Source organism: Candida orthopsilosis (assembly GCF_000315875.1).
Source record: "Candida orthopsilosis Co 90-125, chromosome 6 draft sequence".
In the NCBI taxonomy this organism is placed as follows: Eukaryota; Fungi; Ascomycota; class Pichiomycetes; order Serinales; family Debaryomycetaceae; genus Lodderomyces; species Lodderomyces orthopsilosis.
In genome coordinates this window covers 239,121-256,999 of record NC_018300.1, presented here as the reverse complement: position 1 = coordinate 256,999, position 17,879 = coordinate 239,121, and the positions used below count along the sequence as shown (strand labels likewise).

General features: G+C 37.3%; 5 protein-coding genes across 5 annotated transcripts; 3 read left to right on the top strand and 2 right to left on the bottom strand. All coding sequences in view use genetic code 12, as the record gives it.

Moving 5' to 3' along the window:
• Positions 1-755: 755 nt before the first annotated feature.
• On the top strand, positions 756-3,950 carry CORT_0F01360 (Ifh1 protein; the record flags this gene model as incomplete). Its single annotated transcript, XM_003870444.1, has 1 exon — positions 756-3,950. One exon carries the CDS (start codon positions 756-758, stop codon positions 3,948-3,950), a length of 3,195 nt encoding a protein of 1,064 aa, XP_003870493.1.
• Positions 3,951-6,100: 2,150 nt separating this feature from the next.
• CORT_0F01350 (Mnn1 alpha-1,3-mannosyltransferase) lies at positions 6,101-8,665 on the top strand (the record flags this gene model as incomplete). Its single annotated transcript, XM_003870443.1, has 1 exon — positions 6,101-8,665. One exon carries the CDS (start codon positions 6,101-6,103, stop codon positions 8,663-8,665), a length of 2,565 nt encoding a protein of 854 aa, XP_003870492.1.
• Positions 8,666-9,153: 488 nt separating this feature from the next.
• On the top strand, positions 9,154-11,238 carry CORT_0F01340 (hypothetical protein; the record flags this gene model as incomplete). Its single annotated transcript, XM_003870442.1, has 1 exon — positions 9,154-11,238. One exon carries the CDS (start codon positions 9,154-9,156, stop codon positions 11,236-11,238), a length of 2,085 nt encoding a protein of 694 aa, XP_003870491.1.
• A 264-nt stretch (positions 11,239-11,502) lies between these two features.
• On the bottom strand, positions 11,503-14,751 carry CORT_0F01330 (Rad9 protein; the record flags this gene model as incomplete). The annotated part of the gene is made up of 1 exon (XM_003870441.1): positions 11,503-14,751. One exon carries the CDS (start codon positions 14,749-14,751, stop codon positions 11,503-11,505), a length of 3,249 nt encoding a protein of 1,082 aa, XP_003870490.1.
• Positions 14,752-16,020: 1,269 nt separating this feature from the next.
• On the bottom strand, positions 16,021-17,547 carry CORT_0F01320 (Put1 proline oxidase; the record flags this gene model as incomplete). Its single annotated transcript, XM_003870440.1, has 1 exon — positions 16,021-17,547. One exon carries the CDS (start codon positions 17,545-17,547, stop codon positions 16,021-16,023), a length of 1,527 nt encoding a protein of 508 aa, XP_003870489.1.
• Positions 17,548-17,879: the final 332 nt, after the last annotated feature.

The following is a 17,879-nucleotide window of genomic DNA, read 5'->3' as shown; positions in this document are numbered from 1 at the left end:
ACTTCAGCTTTGATACACCAGATACTATACACACACACATACACACACACAAGAAACAACAACCATAGAGAAGAGAGACCAATTATAAGACGATTAAAAGGGATCGATTTTTGCAACACATACTTACATCGATTCGATTCTCCTGAAAAACACGTTCCTATATATATATCTATATCTATATATATATATATTCCACAACATCATTTGGATTATTCTTTTAGTATTACGTCAATACTAGAGAAACTCGTTACCAAATAATTTAGTTTTCCACATACTATATTATGTGCAACTATCGAAATATTCAGACTACTACATCACTTATATACATTTATTTCACCAACCATTTCATTATATCACAGAAATAAGCTGGGAAAAGAGAAGGGACCAAAAAGAACAAATAGATTTGAACTATTTTTTGCTAGAGACACCAAAATATTCAACATAATAGTGTTTTTTGGGGTATCTCTGTAAAGTTAAGAGACATTAAGGGAAGGAGGAGAGATTCACGTATTCTAGAAGGAATATCATACTACAGCACAACTTTTACTAGGGTTATCTACGAAGGGGGAAGTGTTTGCTAATACAGAAAAGTAAAGACAGCTTATATTGCAGAAACTAAAGTTTACAGAACTAATCAACTACCCGGCTTAAATCGGCTTAAATCAGCTTAAATCAGCTTAAATCAGCTTAAATCAACTCAACTCAACTCAACTCAAATCAACTCAACTCAAATCAACTCAAATCAAACATATACGATGCCGAAAAGCCCCAATACTAAAAGCTTCCACAGCAACACAAACAAGGCCAAATCACAATCTAGCAAGGCTAACAACATGCACTTGAAGCCACAAACCCATCAAACACAACATCAATATGGAGGTAAGAATCTAAAGGCATATAATAAACGTAGATTTAGTATTGCCAATTCAACTAGTTCGTCATCTTCACAGGAATATTTGTCTGATAATGAGTCAGAAAAGACGAGGACAACAACCCACAACAACACAGGCTCAAAACACGTACAATATCTTGATTCAGATTCGGATTCATCATTGACTGCTATTTCCGATAATGAATTTACAAAATCGATTCAGTCAATCGGCAAGAAATCACGAGGCAAAAGAAATGTTAGTGGGAAAAAGGGGAAAACTTATGGTAGAAAAGCAATACCGAGAAAATCCCTTGGTTTATCAAAACAAAACCTTCAAAATTATGAAAATGAAGTGATTGAAATTTCATCTGGTCATGATGATGACGATGACGATGACGACGAGGTGGATGTTTCGGATTTGATTTCGGATGTTACAAAAGCTCCAAATGGAGATAGTGGCGAAGAAGAAGAAGAAGAAGAAGAAGAAGAAGAAGAAGATGATGATGATGATGATGATGACGATGACAGTGAGGACAATGAAAAAGAGCATGTGGCTGGTTTATATGCTCTTATGAATAATGGAAAGCAACTACGTGCCGACGACTCGGATGAAAGTAATGATGAATCAAATGAATCCAATGATGAAGGGTCAGACGAAGAAATGCCTAGTTCATCCGATGATGATTCCGATGTCGATTTCGTGAAATTGCAAAAACAACAGAAAGCCAACTCTTTACAAGCAGCAAGGGCAAGAAAAGGGTTGAAAAAGGAGCAGAAATGGAAAGCAGACAATGATGACGCAACTACCAAAGGCTCTAGTGTAAAGGAGGAACAAGACAAATCGAAAAGGGGACATTCAAAACAGAGGAAAAATTCAATCAAATATGGGAGAAGAAAATCTGATGTTATATTACCCGATATAAACTTCAAATTCGAGTTTGATAACGTTGATGACATCGAGGAGGAAGAGGAAGAGGAAAGTAGAGACCAACCCAAGGGCTCAAAACCAGACGCCTCCATCAAACATCAAGCCGTTGAAGAAGAAGATGTTGGCGAAGAAGTTGACTATTCTCCAACAATACCATTAGATTCCAATCAACAGCAGAATTTTGAATTTGAATTTGACCAAGATCTCCTACATATTCCTAAGATGAATGATAGTGACTTGAATTCTGATGAGGATTACGAAATTGATGATAATGAATTATTGGCCACTTTACAAGCTGAAAATGATGTTGATGAGTTTCTACTACCGGCAAACAATGATTCTGTCATTTGTGATAAAGATTCAGGAGATAAATCCTCTGCCAATGTGAATAAACGTAATTCAGTCGTGTTGGCATCTACTGGTACTGATGCAGATCTGGAGGGTGGTGTTACTGGAGATGATGACGATGATGATGACGATGAAAATGATCCATTTTTGAAAGAAGAGGAGAAATTTCTTGTTAATGAGTTTGAAAATAACGGATTTGATGATAATGGCGAAGATAAGTTTGACAGTAACAATGTGTTTGACGAGGACGATGATGAAGAAGAAGATGAATTTACTTTTGATGATAGTGAGTATTCCACATCGAAACGTATTGTTAATTCGTTTAAAGGCATAGGTGAAGATCGTAGTAAACCAATTGTTCAATACGAAAGCAGTGCTTCAAAAGAAAGTGATTACGATGAAGACGATTATGTTGATTTCATTGATTTTGATGTGCCCTTTTTCGACGAGAGTGATGATGGAAAAGTTAAAGGTGCGCTCACATCACCAAGTAAGAAGTCCAAGAACAACAAGCAGAGCAATAGTGATGAAGATGATGATTCGTATTTGTGGAATTATTTTTTCAGTTCAGATAATGATTCATCGAGTGAGGCTGACAAGGATAATCTTGTTCAACATGACAATAGTTCAAGAAAGAGGAGAAGAAGTAGTAAAGGACGGAAATTAAAGTCCACTCACTCCAATGTCGATGAATTATTCAATGAAATTGATCGTAATAGGACATTCAAGACAAAAAAACCAGATCATAATGCTACAAAGTTCAAAACTAAGAATAACAGAGATCTCGGTAGTCGATTTGATGGTGATGCTTCATCAGTGGCTGGGTATCCAGGTCATTATGGAGATGATGAAGATAGGTATGATGATAATGCCTATGATAGTTCTGAATCGACTGATGTTGATGAATCCTTACCAAGAAATACCAATACTTCGCCACAAATCGGATCGAAAAAGGCTACAGAAGTGCTTTCTTCCAAAACTGCCGATTATCGTCCACCAATGTTGGGATCATGGGTAACTATTGATAGTAAACCATTTGGAATTAATGGAATGAGCACGCGGTCATTGCAACACCACCACCACCACCACCAGCAACAACCATTGAACAATAAGTCACAAGAACCACGTGGAATGACTGATGATCATCGTTCTTATTCAAATGCATCACACCCTGCATTATCTTCCGGACAAAGCTTGAATCAAGCAATTTCCAAGAGGAAAAGCATTGGTCAAGTACGACACAATGTGCAATCTCAAATGCCAATAATGCAAGGTCAACAAAATTCCGATGAGCTGGTCTTAGGGTTGGATGATTTACTCAATGTTAGTGAATTAGATAATGATGATGAGAATGATGTGAGAATATGGCGTGATTTTAACAATGCTCAGAAATCAAGAGTTCCTCTTGGTGCATTTAGGAATAAATCGATACTTCATAATCATCATCATCGTCAACAACAACAGCAAGAGGAGGAAATGCCACACCACCATCAACACAGTCGTCGTACTAGTAATTCGCACGTACAGAGTCACCCTCACCCTAGTAAGCACAATATCAACATGGGACAACAGGTATCTGGAACTGTGAAGAGAAGGAAGTCGTCATTGGGACCATCGGTTGGTGGTGCAGTAGCTCCAGTAGTTGCCACTGGTGTTGGTACAACAACGACAGCAGGTGCTACAGCAGGTGCTCCTGGGTATAGATCTACTAAATCGGGGTTGTTCAGTGAAGCAGCATTAGCTAGTGTGGAAGAGATGTTGGGAGATGATTATGATGTGATGGCATTAATTGAACGATTGTAAATGGGAGAGGGGGCCAAGAGTAGAAGTATGGGTGTTACGACATTTCATGGGAGGGATAATAGTATGGTATTGTTTGTTATTTCAGTTTGATTTCTTTTTAGTAATGGCGTATATTTTGAGTATTCAATTTAGTTTCATTAAAGCTTTGCAATGTAAAAACTATAGCATGGTTTACGAAAAGTGGGGAAGACCTGCAATAATGAGCAAATATCTTGATAAAAAGTTCGCTTATCTTTCATCATAGATGATCATTACACACAAATTTGTCGCAGATCTTTAGCAAACCTTATTTTGATTTATTCTTGGCGTAACCTCAAATATGCAAAAAATACTAATTTTACGAAGGGCACATAAAAAAGTATATACGGTGTGCTCATGTTGGGATTAGGTTATTATTACTGATTATTCCTTTTCAAATTACGCAAATGGTGCTGAGCAATTCATAAATTGCAAGTGGGGGAAGAATCAGATGAAAGGAGTGATAAGGAGCTTCTAAAGTGGGCTTAGTCTAATTGAACTAGAAGTTTGGCAAATTGAAGCCTTGTGAGTTGGCGATAGGACTGGGCTTTCATTCTGCTTTTAACACAAGGCTTATTCTATTAGCTTTCCACATATAATCCTAGTTGGGGCATTGTTTCCTGATTAAGTAATTGTTCTTGCTTCTTCCTTATAGTATTGTTATTGTCTAAGGTACACTCCTATATAAAGCATTACTTCTTCTTGTGCTCTTATTGTAGCAAACCATACTCCATTACATCATATAGCATTTGATCTAACTAATGTCTTATTGATAATGTACCTGCATGTAAGGTGGTACTGTATATAGAAACAAAGAATAAAATCATAGCGAGGCGGGGGCGCAGGCGAATAGATAGAGATTGATATGTTGTCGTCCATTTAGATGCTTTAAGGAGTGAACAAAGCTATGACTTGAGACGTCTCTCTCTCCAACCGAATAGTTTGATATTGTAAGTGCAATATCAGGGAATGATACAAAGATCAACATAAAGGTACTCTAAAAATAAACATATTGAGTTTAAGGGTTAATCATAAAGCCAAGAAAAATGTTTTTTAAGGGGAGCACGAGGTCTGAGGATTAAACATTACATTGTTTGAAACTAAAATCCCTTTGTTTAGAAGTAAAATGACAATAAACAGTCAGAGTATGTATTCTACATTGTTTTTAACGTATGATCTATTGTTTCACTAATCCATACTGGCACGAACTATTCATTCTTCAAATTGGTTGATTCTTCTTGTATCAAATCTAATAAAATTTCATATATGCAAAACTACACTGCACAATCTCGTATCAAATCAAGGTTTTTCCGTATCTTTGCCTAACGAACGATTTATTTTGGTGAGAAAAACGTTTTCATGAGCGGTAGTAACAACAACGATAGCAACAACAAACAAGGCGTTTGGGAATACCCGTAGGGAAATGTTTTCGAAAAGAGGCAAGTAGTGTGGGGAGGCTTCGTTTGTTACATTCGTTTGTTGTAGTTGCGGGATTTTCTCATTTAGTACTCTCAGGTTAATGTTAATTTATGGAAATTTTCTGCTAAGCCCTATGGTTTTGATAATAGCAATAATAATGGGCCAACATGATGTCTAGAATCCCTTTTCTAAATGCTTTAGTTTTTAAAGCGTATTTAATCACAAGCTAAAGCTGTCCTGCTGGAATAGAGTAAGGATGCTATTTCTTCCCTCCCCACTAACCCCGGATCCTCCGTTGATTTTACGTTGTTGTAGCAATGCATCCCTTGAATATTAAGTTTACCTTTTTGTGTAACTATAATAAAAAGTTTATTTTTGCAACAGATTTGAATTACACAAAAACCCAAATAAAAAAGCCATTAAATATATTCTGACAAATTTCATATATACGATACCGTGAAACAATCTCTTATAAGACTCGTTCTTCTTTCTTTCTACTAGTGCAGTTTAAAGTCTACTAATACTGTCCCCCTTTTTTTGCATAAGAATTCATCGTGCTTCGCCATTGAAACTTCACAACAGCTGTTCCTCCCACCAGCATTACTCATATTGCTTAATCTTATCTCAAGTAAAGGTTCATCAGTTTAAAACCCTTGGATCAATCACCTTTACGTCAGTAAACCATTACCCCATCTCATCCATAATCTTCCACCATGATCAAGATACTGACGAGGTCAAGGAAAAAAATCACAGTTTATTATGCGTCAGTAGCATTATGGGCACTATTAATTCTCACATGGTATCACTACAACTACAAGTCTGAAAATATAGTCAACCACTCTATATACGACATATATGATGAGCATTACAATCAATCACCCAAGCTTAACCATCGACCATCAACTCTGAAACTTTTTGGAACATCCAACAATGTAAATAACCCATCACTTCCCAACACAGCCACAGAATCCGATTCACTCGTGGAAGACGATGATGGATTTCCTGATTTCAAAAACACAACCATATATCAATCATTACTTGATGATTACAATATTTCAAAGGAGATAGATTTCCATTCTACTGTATATGACTCAATTTTTCAACAACATTCACTAGATTCAGTATTGGGTAATTTGAACTTCAAACAACGATGTGATTTATACTTTAAGCACATTTTCTTGAATAATCCAAATTGGATATTTGATCCTAATGAAAACTACAACGTGGTTTGGGGTGGACCGTTTCTGGAATATAAAAGGATGCATAAGGAGGAGTTAGAGAGGGAATATGAAAAATTATTAAAATTGAAAGAACAGGAAATAGTTGAACCTCCCAAAGAACCAAGTGAGATTGAATTGCACTTAAAGTTGCAGAAACTCCAACGAATAGAACATCAAAAAGAACAAGCTTTGAAAAAACCTAACGCTCAGCAGAGGCACAACCAAAATGTGCCATCACTACAAAAAGGACAAAATGGACCCGTCAGCAACCAATTGAACTCAAGAGAAGTACCATTTGAAAATTCTCCCGATTACAAAGAATTTCAACGAGCTTCATACATAAAATGGAAATCTCACGAAATGGATCAAAAAATCGTTGACAATGTAAGCATTCTAAGGTTATACAACAAGTGTTACATCACCAATGACGAGCCAAAACAACAAAAACTGACAACGAAATTCATCAAGGAACAAAAATTACTAATACGGCAAATTGATGATGAAGTTACTCAACTTCCTAAATTTACCCCCTCAGATCAAGAAAAACGGATTGCTGATGTTGAATTTAGTGAAGTTTTCCAACGTCGGGTATATCCTTGGCTTTCTTTTGAATTACCAGTGTTTGAACGATGGACTGGTGATATTTCCAATTTGCCACCAAATTATCGAGAAATACTCAATGACCCAACTCAACCATTGGCTAAATCGTCTAAACAATCGAACAATTTTCTTCGAAATTTCAAAAGCTCATGTCAAGGCAAAGGTATTGTTTTATCCATAGCTGATAAACATGTTGATTATACAGTCAGTTTAATCCATTTACTTCGTGCATTGAATAACAAACTACCTATTCAAATTGTTTATTTTGATAACTTGAGTGATGATACAAAGACAAAAATAGTCACTGCTGCTCGTGAAGATTTCTCCCATTTACCTCAATCATATTACAAGATTTCTCACTTGTTTCCCTCGGATTACCTTGATCCAAGTTCAAAGGGGTTACCTAAACAGGAAGTATGGTTCGTCAACACTGCAAGTGTGATCAATGAGCGATACAAGATGAAATTTGGTGGATTTGCAAACAAGTTGCTAGCGACTTTTTTCAACTCGTTCAATGAAATGATGGTTATTGATGCTGATACAGTAATGATGCAAAACCCTAAAGAATATTTCGAACTTCAAGGATACAAAGATACAGGAACATTCTTTTTCCGTGATCGTGCAGTTATACAAAACAGGGCATTACTGGACGGTCAGTTTTTCAAAAAAATTTCTCAATCAACCATTGATTCAATCATGTTTGATGTACCTTTACTTACTGATTTCACACTACGTCGTGATTATTTTCGTGGATTATTGCATACAATGGAATCAGGAATGGTTCTTATTAATCGTCAGCTACATTTCAATTCCATTCTTATGATTGTTCATATGAATTTTATGCATCCCTTAAAGCGTCTTTCTTATGGAGATAAAGAGCTCTATTGGCTTGGTTTTGCTCTTGCTGGTGATGAAAATTATCATTTCAATAAACATGGAGCAGCAGCAATTGGACAAATGACTGATCCACATGAACGTTTACGACCAGATGGATCCATACACAACTCAAAAGAATTGTGTTCACCCCATCCTGGTCACATTAGTGAAGAAAATAATCATACTTTACTATGGATCAATTCAGGATTTCGATTCTGTCATCAAGCACCCATGGTCAATTTCGCCAAAGAAGTTACGTTAGGAACGAGATTGAAATTCCTCCCGCAAACAATTGAAGCATTCAAGACATTCTACTATAGTCCCCTTAGAATTAAAACGGCAATTGTACCTCCGCAAGATCCCGAAATTCATCATCGAAGAAATATTCAAGATGAACCTACTCATGGATGGTTTATGGATCAACATTATTGTCATAAGTATCTTTGGTGTGCATATCTGGCAATTGGTGGGAAAGTTAATGAATACGAAGATAACACTTTGCAAGGGTTGGTTATCGAGTATAGTTCAAAAGAAAGGGCAATATTTGATTATTTGGGTGATATTTGGATAGGGATGGAATAAGTAGCAGGGAAAGACTGAAAAGGTTTAATATATTGATGTGTATAGCATATGATAAATAAGCATTAATGATAGTATTTACATGAACTTGGTTGGTTTGTAGTAACCTCATCAAGGGTAGTTCATTGGGAATGTCGCCTCATACAAATCAATTGGATCTCAAATGGTAGCATTTTGAGGTCGTGTGCCTGCTACACCATTTAACACAACACAAAAGTTGATTTGTAAAGAAAAAAATTTATACTTACGGCACACTCTTTCAAAACTTACACATCAGTTGATAAACAGAAAGACAAAACACACACGAACTTGCCGTATCAGCAATAACACGTCTCTACGTAATTACGAAAGCAGGCTTGTATTCTATTTATCTAAACTAGCTCTTGTCAAAAAAAAATAAAAGGTAGATTGAGAAACCAACAAGAGACAATTTAACACTCTTGATATTTACTTAAAACCAGTTTCGGCATCAATTAATCAGACTGTCAAAGATGCCCAGAGTCTCAGCTAGAAGTAATAAAGGAATGCATCGAGGACGCGATGATGAGTACCATTATGACGGCGACGTCACCAAGAACACACAAACTGCATCAAGTGGAAAAGATACAGAAACTACCACCAATAGCAAATCCCGAGACGACCCTGAATATGTTGATAATGGTCAAGCAGATGTTGATGATGACGCCGATCATGAGGAGATCAACTGTGGCCCTTGTGGAACGACGACGGAAAATTTTAATGAAGATACTGATCCATATGGTGATATGGTTCAATGTGATAAATGCAACACTTGGCAACATATAAAATGTATGGGGTTGAAAAAGAGGACAATACCTGATGATTACATATGTGATGAATGTTCAGGAAATCCAAGACCAAAAACCAAGAAGAGAAATCTGTCAATGTCTGTTGCAAAAGAAGAACCTAATGCCAAAAGAAGAAAGAGTTCAACTGCCCAAAGCCCCAATGGAGGCAATTCTAAACAGCAATCTCCAATCGCCACTGACGGACCGTCTAGAATAATTAAAGCGTTGAACGACCCAACACGAATTAGTATCGCCAAAGCCTTTTACAATTTCTTTAAAAAGGCGTACCCTGTCAAAGAAGGAGAAACAACCAGTGAAGAAACTAAGGATGGTAAAGCCACATCATTGGCTTTGGAAGTTGAGGAGATTATTGATCGTGAGTTTCCAGTGAAATCAGCCAAGGTAAAATACACAGATGAAAGTCGAAGAGTTTTATTTGTATTGAAGAAGCATTTCACAAATGATATATTTGCTGGTAAGATAACTTTAGATGATGTTGTGAAAAAGACTCCACAAGAGATTAATGAAGATATAGCTAGAATTGAACAACAAAACAAAAAAAATATCAAAAATATAGTTTTGGTTGAAATTGAACAAGACCAAATTGTTAGAAGAACCCATAAAGGCGAAATCATAAAAGAAAATGAAAATGAAACTGTTGATCAAATTGATGAAAGTATAGCAACTCGGAAAGTTGATCATCGTCGTTTTTCACATCATGATACCACCACTCCAATGAACATTATTCCTCCTCCTATTGAACAAACTGCTTATAATAATGCAAATCCTCGATTAGGTGGGGGTGATTTCTCAAGCGATAACGAACATAGTGATATTGAAAATGCTGCTAGTGATTATGGCAGCGTTTTTGGCAGCGATGTAGGAGAAGGTGATGATGAAGATAGTAATGGTAAAGGAAAATCAACTGGTAATGAGGATTCAAATGTTGAAACTAAATCTACTAGCTCTTTAAGTGATGCTCAAGCTAGCGAAACTCCTGATGAAGAAAAATTAGGTCCAATTTTGGGTGAGGAGTCCAAGAAGGAGCCTCAAAATACAGATAGTAGGGATTCAACAGATGCCACCCCAACAAAGCAGCAGGTTTGGAGTGGATCAATTACATTCCCCGACTTTGCTCAATTCAATGCCGATGCAAAGTTTTACTCGTCCACCGATGTCAAATCAAATTTTGAAAATGCTTTACAAACAGCTAAATCTATTTTCACAGAATCTAAATATATAATCCAAGGTAAATTAGGCCGTGACAGATGCGATTCCTATTTGAACGCCATTGTATCAACTAGAAATTTATATATTGTTCAAATTTCACCTAGTGATGACACAACCGACAAAGACAAAAACCAACGGCACTTTGACAAATTGTATCATTTTTTAATCAAAGAGAACCGAGTCGGTGTATTGAGTGGCAAACCTTCTTTTGTCAAGGATTCATATTTGATGCCCATAGATTTCAGAGATCCTAATTTGGCTTCAGTTTTGAAAAATCATAAACAAAAACAACATAGAGTTGAAATTGGATTGTTTGCTGTGTTTGTTGTTCAAAAAAGTTATACTCCCAATGGATCTGGTGGAAGTGGTGCTAGTAGTACTCGCAGTAATGGAAATGGCGGTGATGTGCATAGACCTAGTTATGCTCGTGGCGGACCTAGTTATTCTGATGTTGGTAGTGGCAATAGTAGTACCCTGGTGCCACAGGTGCCACATGATGATGGAAATGACTTGAATTCGATTTTGAATCAATTGCAATAAATTGAAGGGGGGAAGAAAGGTGCGGTGTATTTGGTGTTTGCTTGAAATGTGTAATGTGTTATGACTCCTGGTGTATAAAGCTTGTAATAATATTTGTTAATGATCCTGTTCAAAGGATCTCCAATTGTCCCAAGTTGATTTACTCTAGAGCGTCTACATTCACAGGTGTATTTTTTGTTAGTTTAAAATGTATATTAAAAGTGTATAGATTTAAGTTATATGAGTGTGAAAATCCACCCACATAGATGTAATTTACGCACTGATCTATATCGTCATTGAAGGTTGCCAAATATGTCCTGAAATCACGCATTGGACAACCCATTCCCAATCGACAATTTTGAAATCGATACTGTCATTTCGTCCCTTTAATTTACTCCTGTGTCTCTTTTTCGATTTATCCGAAAAACTCTTTGACCCATCAACGATTGAATATAACAGGTCGGAAATTTGATTATTCCTATAATCACAAACCAATATATTACCGTCATCTTCAGCATGCATTCTTCTGACCAAGTTTGAAAATTCGTCACCAACATCACCATCATCTTCAGTGTTTAGTTCAGCATAATGTAATGATCTCGCTCCAAAGGCATGAAATATAAACTTGCAAGTATCCATTTCAATAGTACTTCTCTTGTTGGCTTCATTCAAGCTCAGCGACATGATTACAACATTGTAATTGGACAACAAGTCACTATGCAAATCCATTTGAAAATCCAAACACTTTCCCAATTCGTAATTTTTACGAAACTTGAACAAATCACAATTGGCCACTGCATTCAACTTGGTTGATTGTCCTGCTGGTAAACAATACGCTGGCCATTGCTCTAAATCAATCATGCCATTGACCACGTCATCAATATAGCAATCAGATAAAATGGGCCAGCCTAAAGCTAAAGCTTGCAAGTATTTTGAACTTCGACAGTAATTATTCGATATCAAAGCAGCAAATATCAATTCATTGGTTATAGAATACGATGATTTGAGGTAAAGTCCACCACCTTCAGTTTGTGGGCGTTGCGTGTACTGGAAAAGATCCATCAAATTGGTATCCACATAGGTCCCACCGTTGGATTCGATTAGGTTCTTAAGAATGTGCTTTCTTGGGTCATCAATATTTGTAATGCAAAATAATCTATTAGCGAAAAGATGTGAAGTTTGAATGACACCCTTTTTTGGTGATGGGCTAAGTGGACGTGTCATTGTTGAATGTCGAAATAGTTTTGATGGTGTTGATGGGCATGTCAAGTTTACTTCACTTGTGGTAGGATGTATAGGTAAATTTGGTATTGACAAGAATTCAGCCCCAGTACCATCAAAGTCCCCTTTGCTCCTTCGCTTGATTTGAAACTTTTGTTGATGCATAACCCAATCTCCCAATTCCATTGAGCATTCCGATATGGGAGCCACGAATTCATTGTTTTCGGTTAATTTACGAGCTTTTGAGTTTCTCTTGAAATACACTAAATTATACCCCCTGATGCATCTTATTCGACTTAGTGGTTCTGTAATAGATAGCCCGGTGACAACACATTTGAACCTTTTTCCCTTCACGTTCAATGTATCACCAATTCTGATGTCCAAAGGATTTAGGTCTTCATTTTTGATGCGTGATGATTCTTGATCAAAATCAACAATTGAGTAGTCACCATATCTTGCATTAATGTGTCCACTGTACATTTTCAAGTTGTAAGTAGCCCAAACGCTGTCTTTAGAAACAACATCCTCTTCATAAATTACGTTTGACTTCTCCTTTCGTAGAATGCCTCTAATGGTGTATTCGTCATCTTGTGTTGGCAAAATGTTATCACAAGAAGGGGTCTGTGAGTCAACAATATTATTTACTCTTCGTTTCGGTACAATTCTTCTCTCGTCGGACGCAGTTTTCTCAGCAATACTAACCTCACCATAATTGTCATTGTCTGTGACTATGTAGTCGGCATCAAGCTCGTTATCTTCCTCTTCACTTTCACTCAAGCTCATCGAATTGATTCCATCAGGGGAACTAGGTGGAGAAATATGTCGCGTCGACACATCGTCCAAAACACTTTGCGAATCACTTTTTAACTCTTCATTTTCCACCTTTACCTCGTCTTCTCCTTCGGCGGTTATATCAACATGAGTTTGATCCCCGTCCGTGCGAATCAGCTGATCAGCGAGTCTCTTACTCGGCGAAGAAGACGATGTTGAAAAAGTTTTATCAAAAGGTGATGCGAACACCAATGGTTCAGAATGATTTCGCAAACGAGTACGATCACCAGGAGTGGCAACCAAGTGTTGGTTTTTGTAGTCGTCTGCATATTTATCGATGTTTGCAGTCTTGCTTCGTTTTATCTTGATGGGACTATGTGTGAGTCGATGCTTTTGGCGATTGGATTCATGATCGATTAGATCTTTGGAATCGTTCAGAACCACTGCTTCATTACTATCATCATCCTTAATGTGTGAAGCATCTTTCTCTTCATCAGTTTGTACTTCAAGTGTATTTGGCTTCAGTAGAAATAACGAAGTATCTAGTTCATCTTGTGTATTGATGACTTGTCTGTGAGAAACTTGTTGCAAATTATTTCCCTCACACTGAGCGGGCTGTGATTCAGCAACAAGAAATGGGTTTTCGACGTCACTCTCAGTTACATCGCCTTCTGGTGAATACAGCTTGGGCTTGGTAATAACTTGGGTTTCAGGAAGATTTACGTACAGTCTTTTCTTGGAATTAGCGGAAACGTTCCAGTTTTTGAAGGTACTATCCTTTTGTTCGTCAATTTTCTCATGATTATCTTCAAGTAATTCGGAACTCTCGTCATGCGGTAGATAGTGATCGTAGCTGATAACTTGTGTGTCTGGTAGATTTTGATGTCGACGTCGAATGATAACTTGAGTCTCTCCGAGCTCGTTGTATCGACTCCTGGATTGATTGTTTATTAGTTGGGTCTCGGGTAGATGTTCAGGCGTGTTACGAGGTTTACCAGTTATAACCTGTGTATCTTTCAAATCACTTAATCGATACCATATTGTATGTTCGCGTGAAGTAGCATTGTCACCGGATATGACTTGGGTATCCGCCAACGCGTTAAAGTTTAGTTGTGTCGGTGTCTGATCACTCTCTTGCTCTTGGATTTCAATTTGTTCAAAATTATTGATATTCGTGTAGTCTGTTTTGCTTTTTTGAGTCGAGTTTCCTTCAATGTCCATTGATATGATTTCATGATCATCATTTATAATTTGTGTATCTTGTGAGTAATTGTTCCGATTGTGATGCGAAGCAAGTATCTGAGTTAGCAGTTGTAGATCCTCGTGATGTTCTTGATGTTTCTCCCCCGTATTAGTGTCATCAATATGTGTGTCTTCCAATGAATGATTCTTGATTGAATCAACGTTTACTTGTTGTGCTTGTGCCGGATTAGTACTCGTCACCAAAACATCATTGGCAAGCAAGCTCGTGTTGGCCTCACAGCTGTCTTCATCATGTGGTATATGCACCGACTGGGAGTCTGCATGGGTATCCAGACTCATTTAATTCATTATCCGTCTATCGTGTAGATCAAAAATAATATAAAGTTGGAGTAAACCTTTTTTTTGCCAAACGCGTTTATAAGGGATACAAGTTTTCACAAGCAGTTGAGAAGGGTTGCCCCAAGTTGCTAAATGTAAGTGTGGAATTTGTCTTCCACTATTTTGAACATGTCTGTTAGTGTTGATACTATTCCACTACATCACATTGTCCACACTATTTATTCATCCTCTATAAGTTTGCTCAGGAAATGTAGGGGTATTTCCTTCTGTAACTGGCTCGGGTTCTTCCTTTCACCATTATCTCCTGGGGAGTGGTTGAAAGAGGGGTGGACAGAGAGAGGAGCCTCAACTTTACTACACTGATCTTGGCCAGTCAAGTAAGGTATTACAACAGTGTGAGGCGAATCCCTACCATCATCCTCGCTGCCTCTGTGTGTGTGACGCCATATCCACATTCAGAATCCCGTAACACTATAACATTCAAATGCGTACAGGGTTAAGTTGCTTCACAACAACACCTAAACCTCGGCAGTGTAATCAGAGATAGATTTCATAAGAAGGTCCACGAGCTTCCACTTCCCACATTGTGTTCTACTCTCAACAATGTGGAAGCACTACAGAGGAAGCTACACAACGAGTATATACTCTATCCAAACCTCAGCCGTATGTCACCAGTTACATCACTAGACAAGGCAGAGCTTTCTCTCCTAAAGATGTCTCGACTACACTGAAAATTTTGGGATATGCTCTAATCAGTGTCACCTCTTGTCCTCTCTCAAAACGGAGGTCACCTTCATCCTTTGTGAGCATGCTCAAGTTCATTTGGATACACTCACATTATGATGTCTTCAAGCAGATGATTGAGCTTCTTCGTCAAAACATTTCGTGACCTCCAGATGGTCTCTCCAAACAGCCTGCACCAACAGTACTTCTTCGAGTGAGCTATCACGTTTAGGAAACATTAGATTATTATGATGCTGAGGATGTTGTGGTGATTGATGTATTTGATTGTGGCAATTGGGGGGGTATAGAAAAAGTGTTAAATGAAAAGAGGATCAAAAACATACTTAGGCGGTATTCTCACACGCCAATGGGAACAAAAATCGAAGACAACACGTCCCAGTAAAAACTAGGGAGATACATTGCTGCCCTGTAAATTCGTTTGAATGTTTGAGATCTGGTGTGTTGGTCTCAAACTTACCTGTCTACTCACAGCAGTCAATTAGTAACATCATCATTATCATTATAAATATCTCTATTAAGCTATACTTAAGTTGAAGCCTTGAACAATCTTCCAATTAAGGTACTGAAAGCAGCCTTGACCAATGGCCACCCATTATCGTTCTTAACTGCATCACCATTCTCTTCCAATCTTCTCAACAAATATTGTTTAGTTTCCAATGGTGGACCCCATGCAACATACTTAATAACATTACCAATTTGGTAGTTTTTGATTAAATCATAAGTTACAGAATCAGCCATACCTAATAATTGACCAAGTACAACATTGCTCTTATTGACGTTAGTGGCATTTTCTTGAGTGTAAACTTTGGAACTAGCTAATTTCAATGATTCAGCATTGTGACTAGCAACGACCAAATGACCAATTGTTGATTCTTTATCTTTTTGGTTCAAAATGGAGTCAATACAGTAGGTAATTCCAGCATTGTAGTTGTCGTCAGTATCTTGTTTGGTCTTGTGAATAATAGTAGCACGGTCTTTTTCAGAATGGATATAAGCACCACGCACCAACTTCAAACCTAATCTGTATTGCTTCTCTTGGGCCAATCTTTCTTCATAAGCCAATAATGAAGCTGAGTCAGAAAGGTACATTTGGAGGGTACCAACCACATAACAAGGTTCATTCAACTTGTTAAATTTTTGATACAATTGACGTTGCAACTCATAAACACCTGGTTGCAATTCATATTTCTCAGCATCAACGACAGCCACAACAAAAGGTGCGGTTCTCTCAGGATATATTTTAGACAATTTCTTGTTTGCATCGTATACAGCTTGACATGCTCTAGAAGCTTTATTGACTAATTCAGCAAAAGCAGCTTCCTCTCCATTATTGTAGTTTTTCAAAACATGTGCAGCGTTCTTGACAAATCCAGTTGGTTTCAAAGCAACGTAACCTGATGGAATGTCATTGATGTTTTTGTCGCAAGTTTCAATCATTTTGGTGGTGTGTGGTACTAAAATTCCATTGATTGACTTGATAGTTTCACCAATGATGAATTCTGGGTCAACATTGTCATTACCATCACATGCCTCGATCGTCAAAGAAATCATCATGTTATGGATACCTCTTTCGTGCAAACGTGATCCAGTTTGTTTGACCTCTTCCAAAGTCTCACCACCACAGTAGATTCTATAAACTAATGCTTTGATAACAGCCATTGGCACATAAGGAAACATTTTGATGCATAATTGTAAAATAGGTTTGTTTAACGTACATAATCCAATCATAAAAAATGAAATTAACTCTTTGTTGTTGAATGATCTAAGATATTCTGTTGGTGATACTTTTCCGGGGTGTGTAAGACGTGGACTAACGCTAAGAGGAGAAGCTGGAGCTGGAGTAGCTAAGTGAGTACCTTGTGGGGCATTAGTTGGTATCATATGATTTGGATCATTTTGAAACGATTGTTGTGTAGCTGTGTTTTGAGCGTTAGGTGTATCATGAAATCGTCTATAGGTGATTTGTGTTTTAGAAAAGACTTTTAAGGTTGAAGCGTAAGAAGCTGTAATTGATCTTGTAGGATATTTAGTGGGTATTAATCTAACGGACATTGAATAGCTGTGTAATGTTGGAAAAAAAGAAGCACATAAGATGGAAAACTAGAAATGGGAATTATGTTTTGTTTATATAATAAGCCGGTGATTAGCACGGCATCATTTACTGTTTTTCTGTTTTGACTGTTTATCATTTTTGTATTTCTTTTCTTAATTACTCCGATGTCATCTTTTAGGTTTTGTGTAAAACTTTTTACAGGAATGGTTAAATACAGCGAGGGAATAATAAAATTTACATGAACTAACCCCTATAACATACAATACATGCAAAATACAGCTCAAAATTCAGCATCAGGCAATGTAATAGACATGCTTTAAGTTTCGGCTAC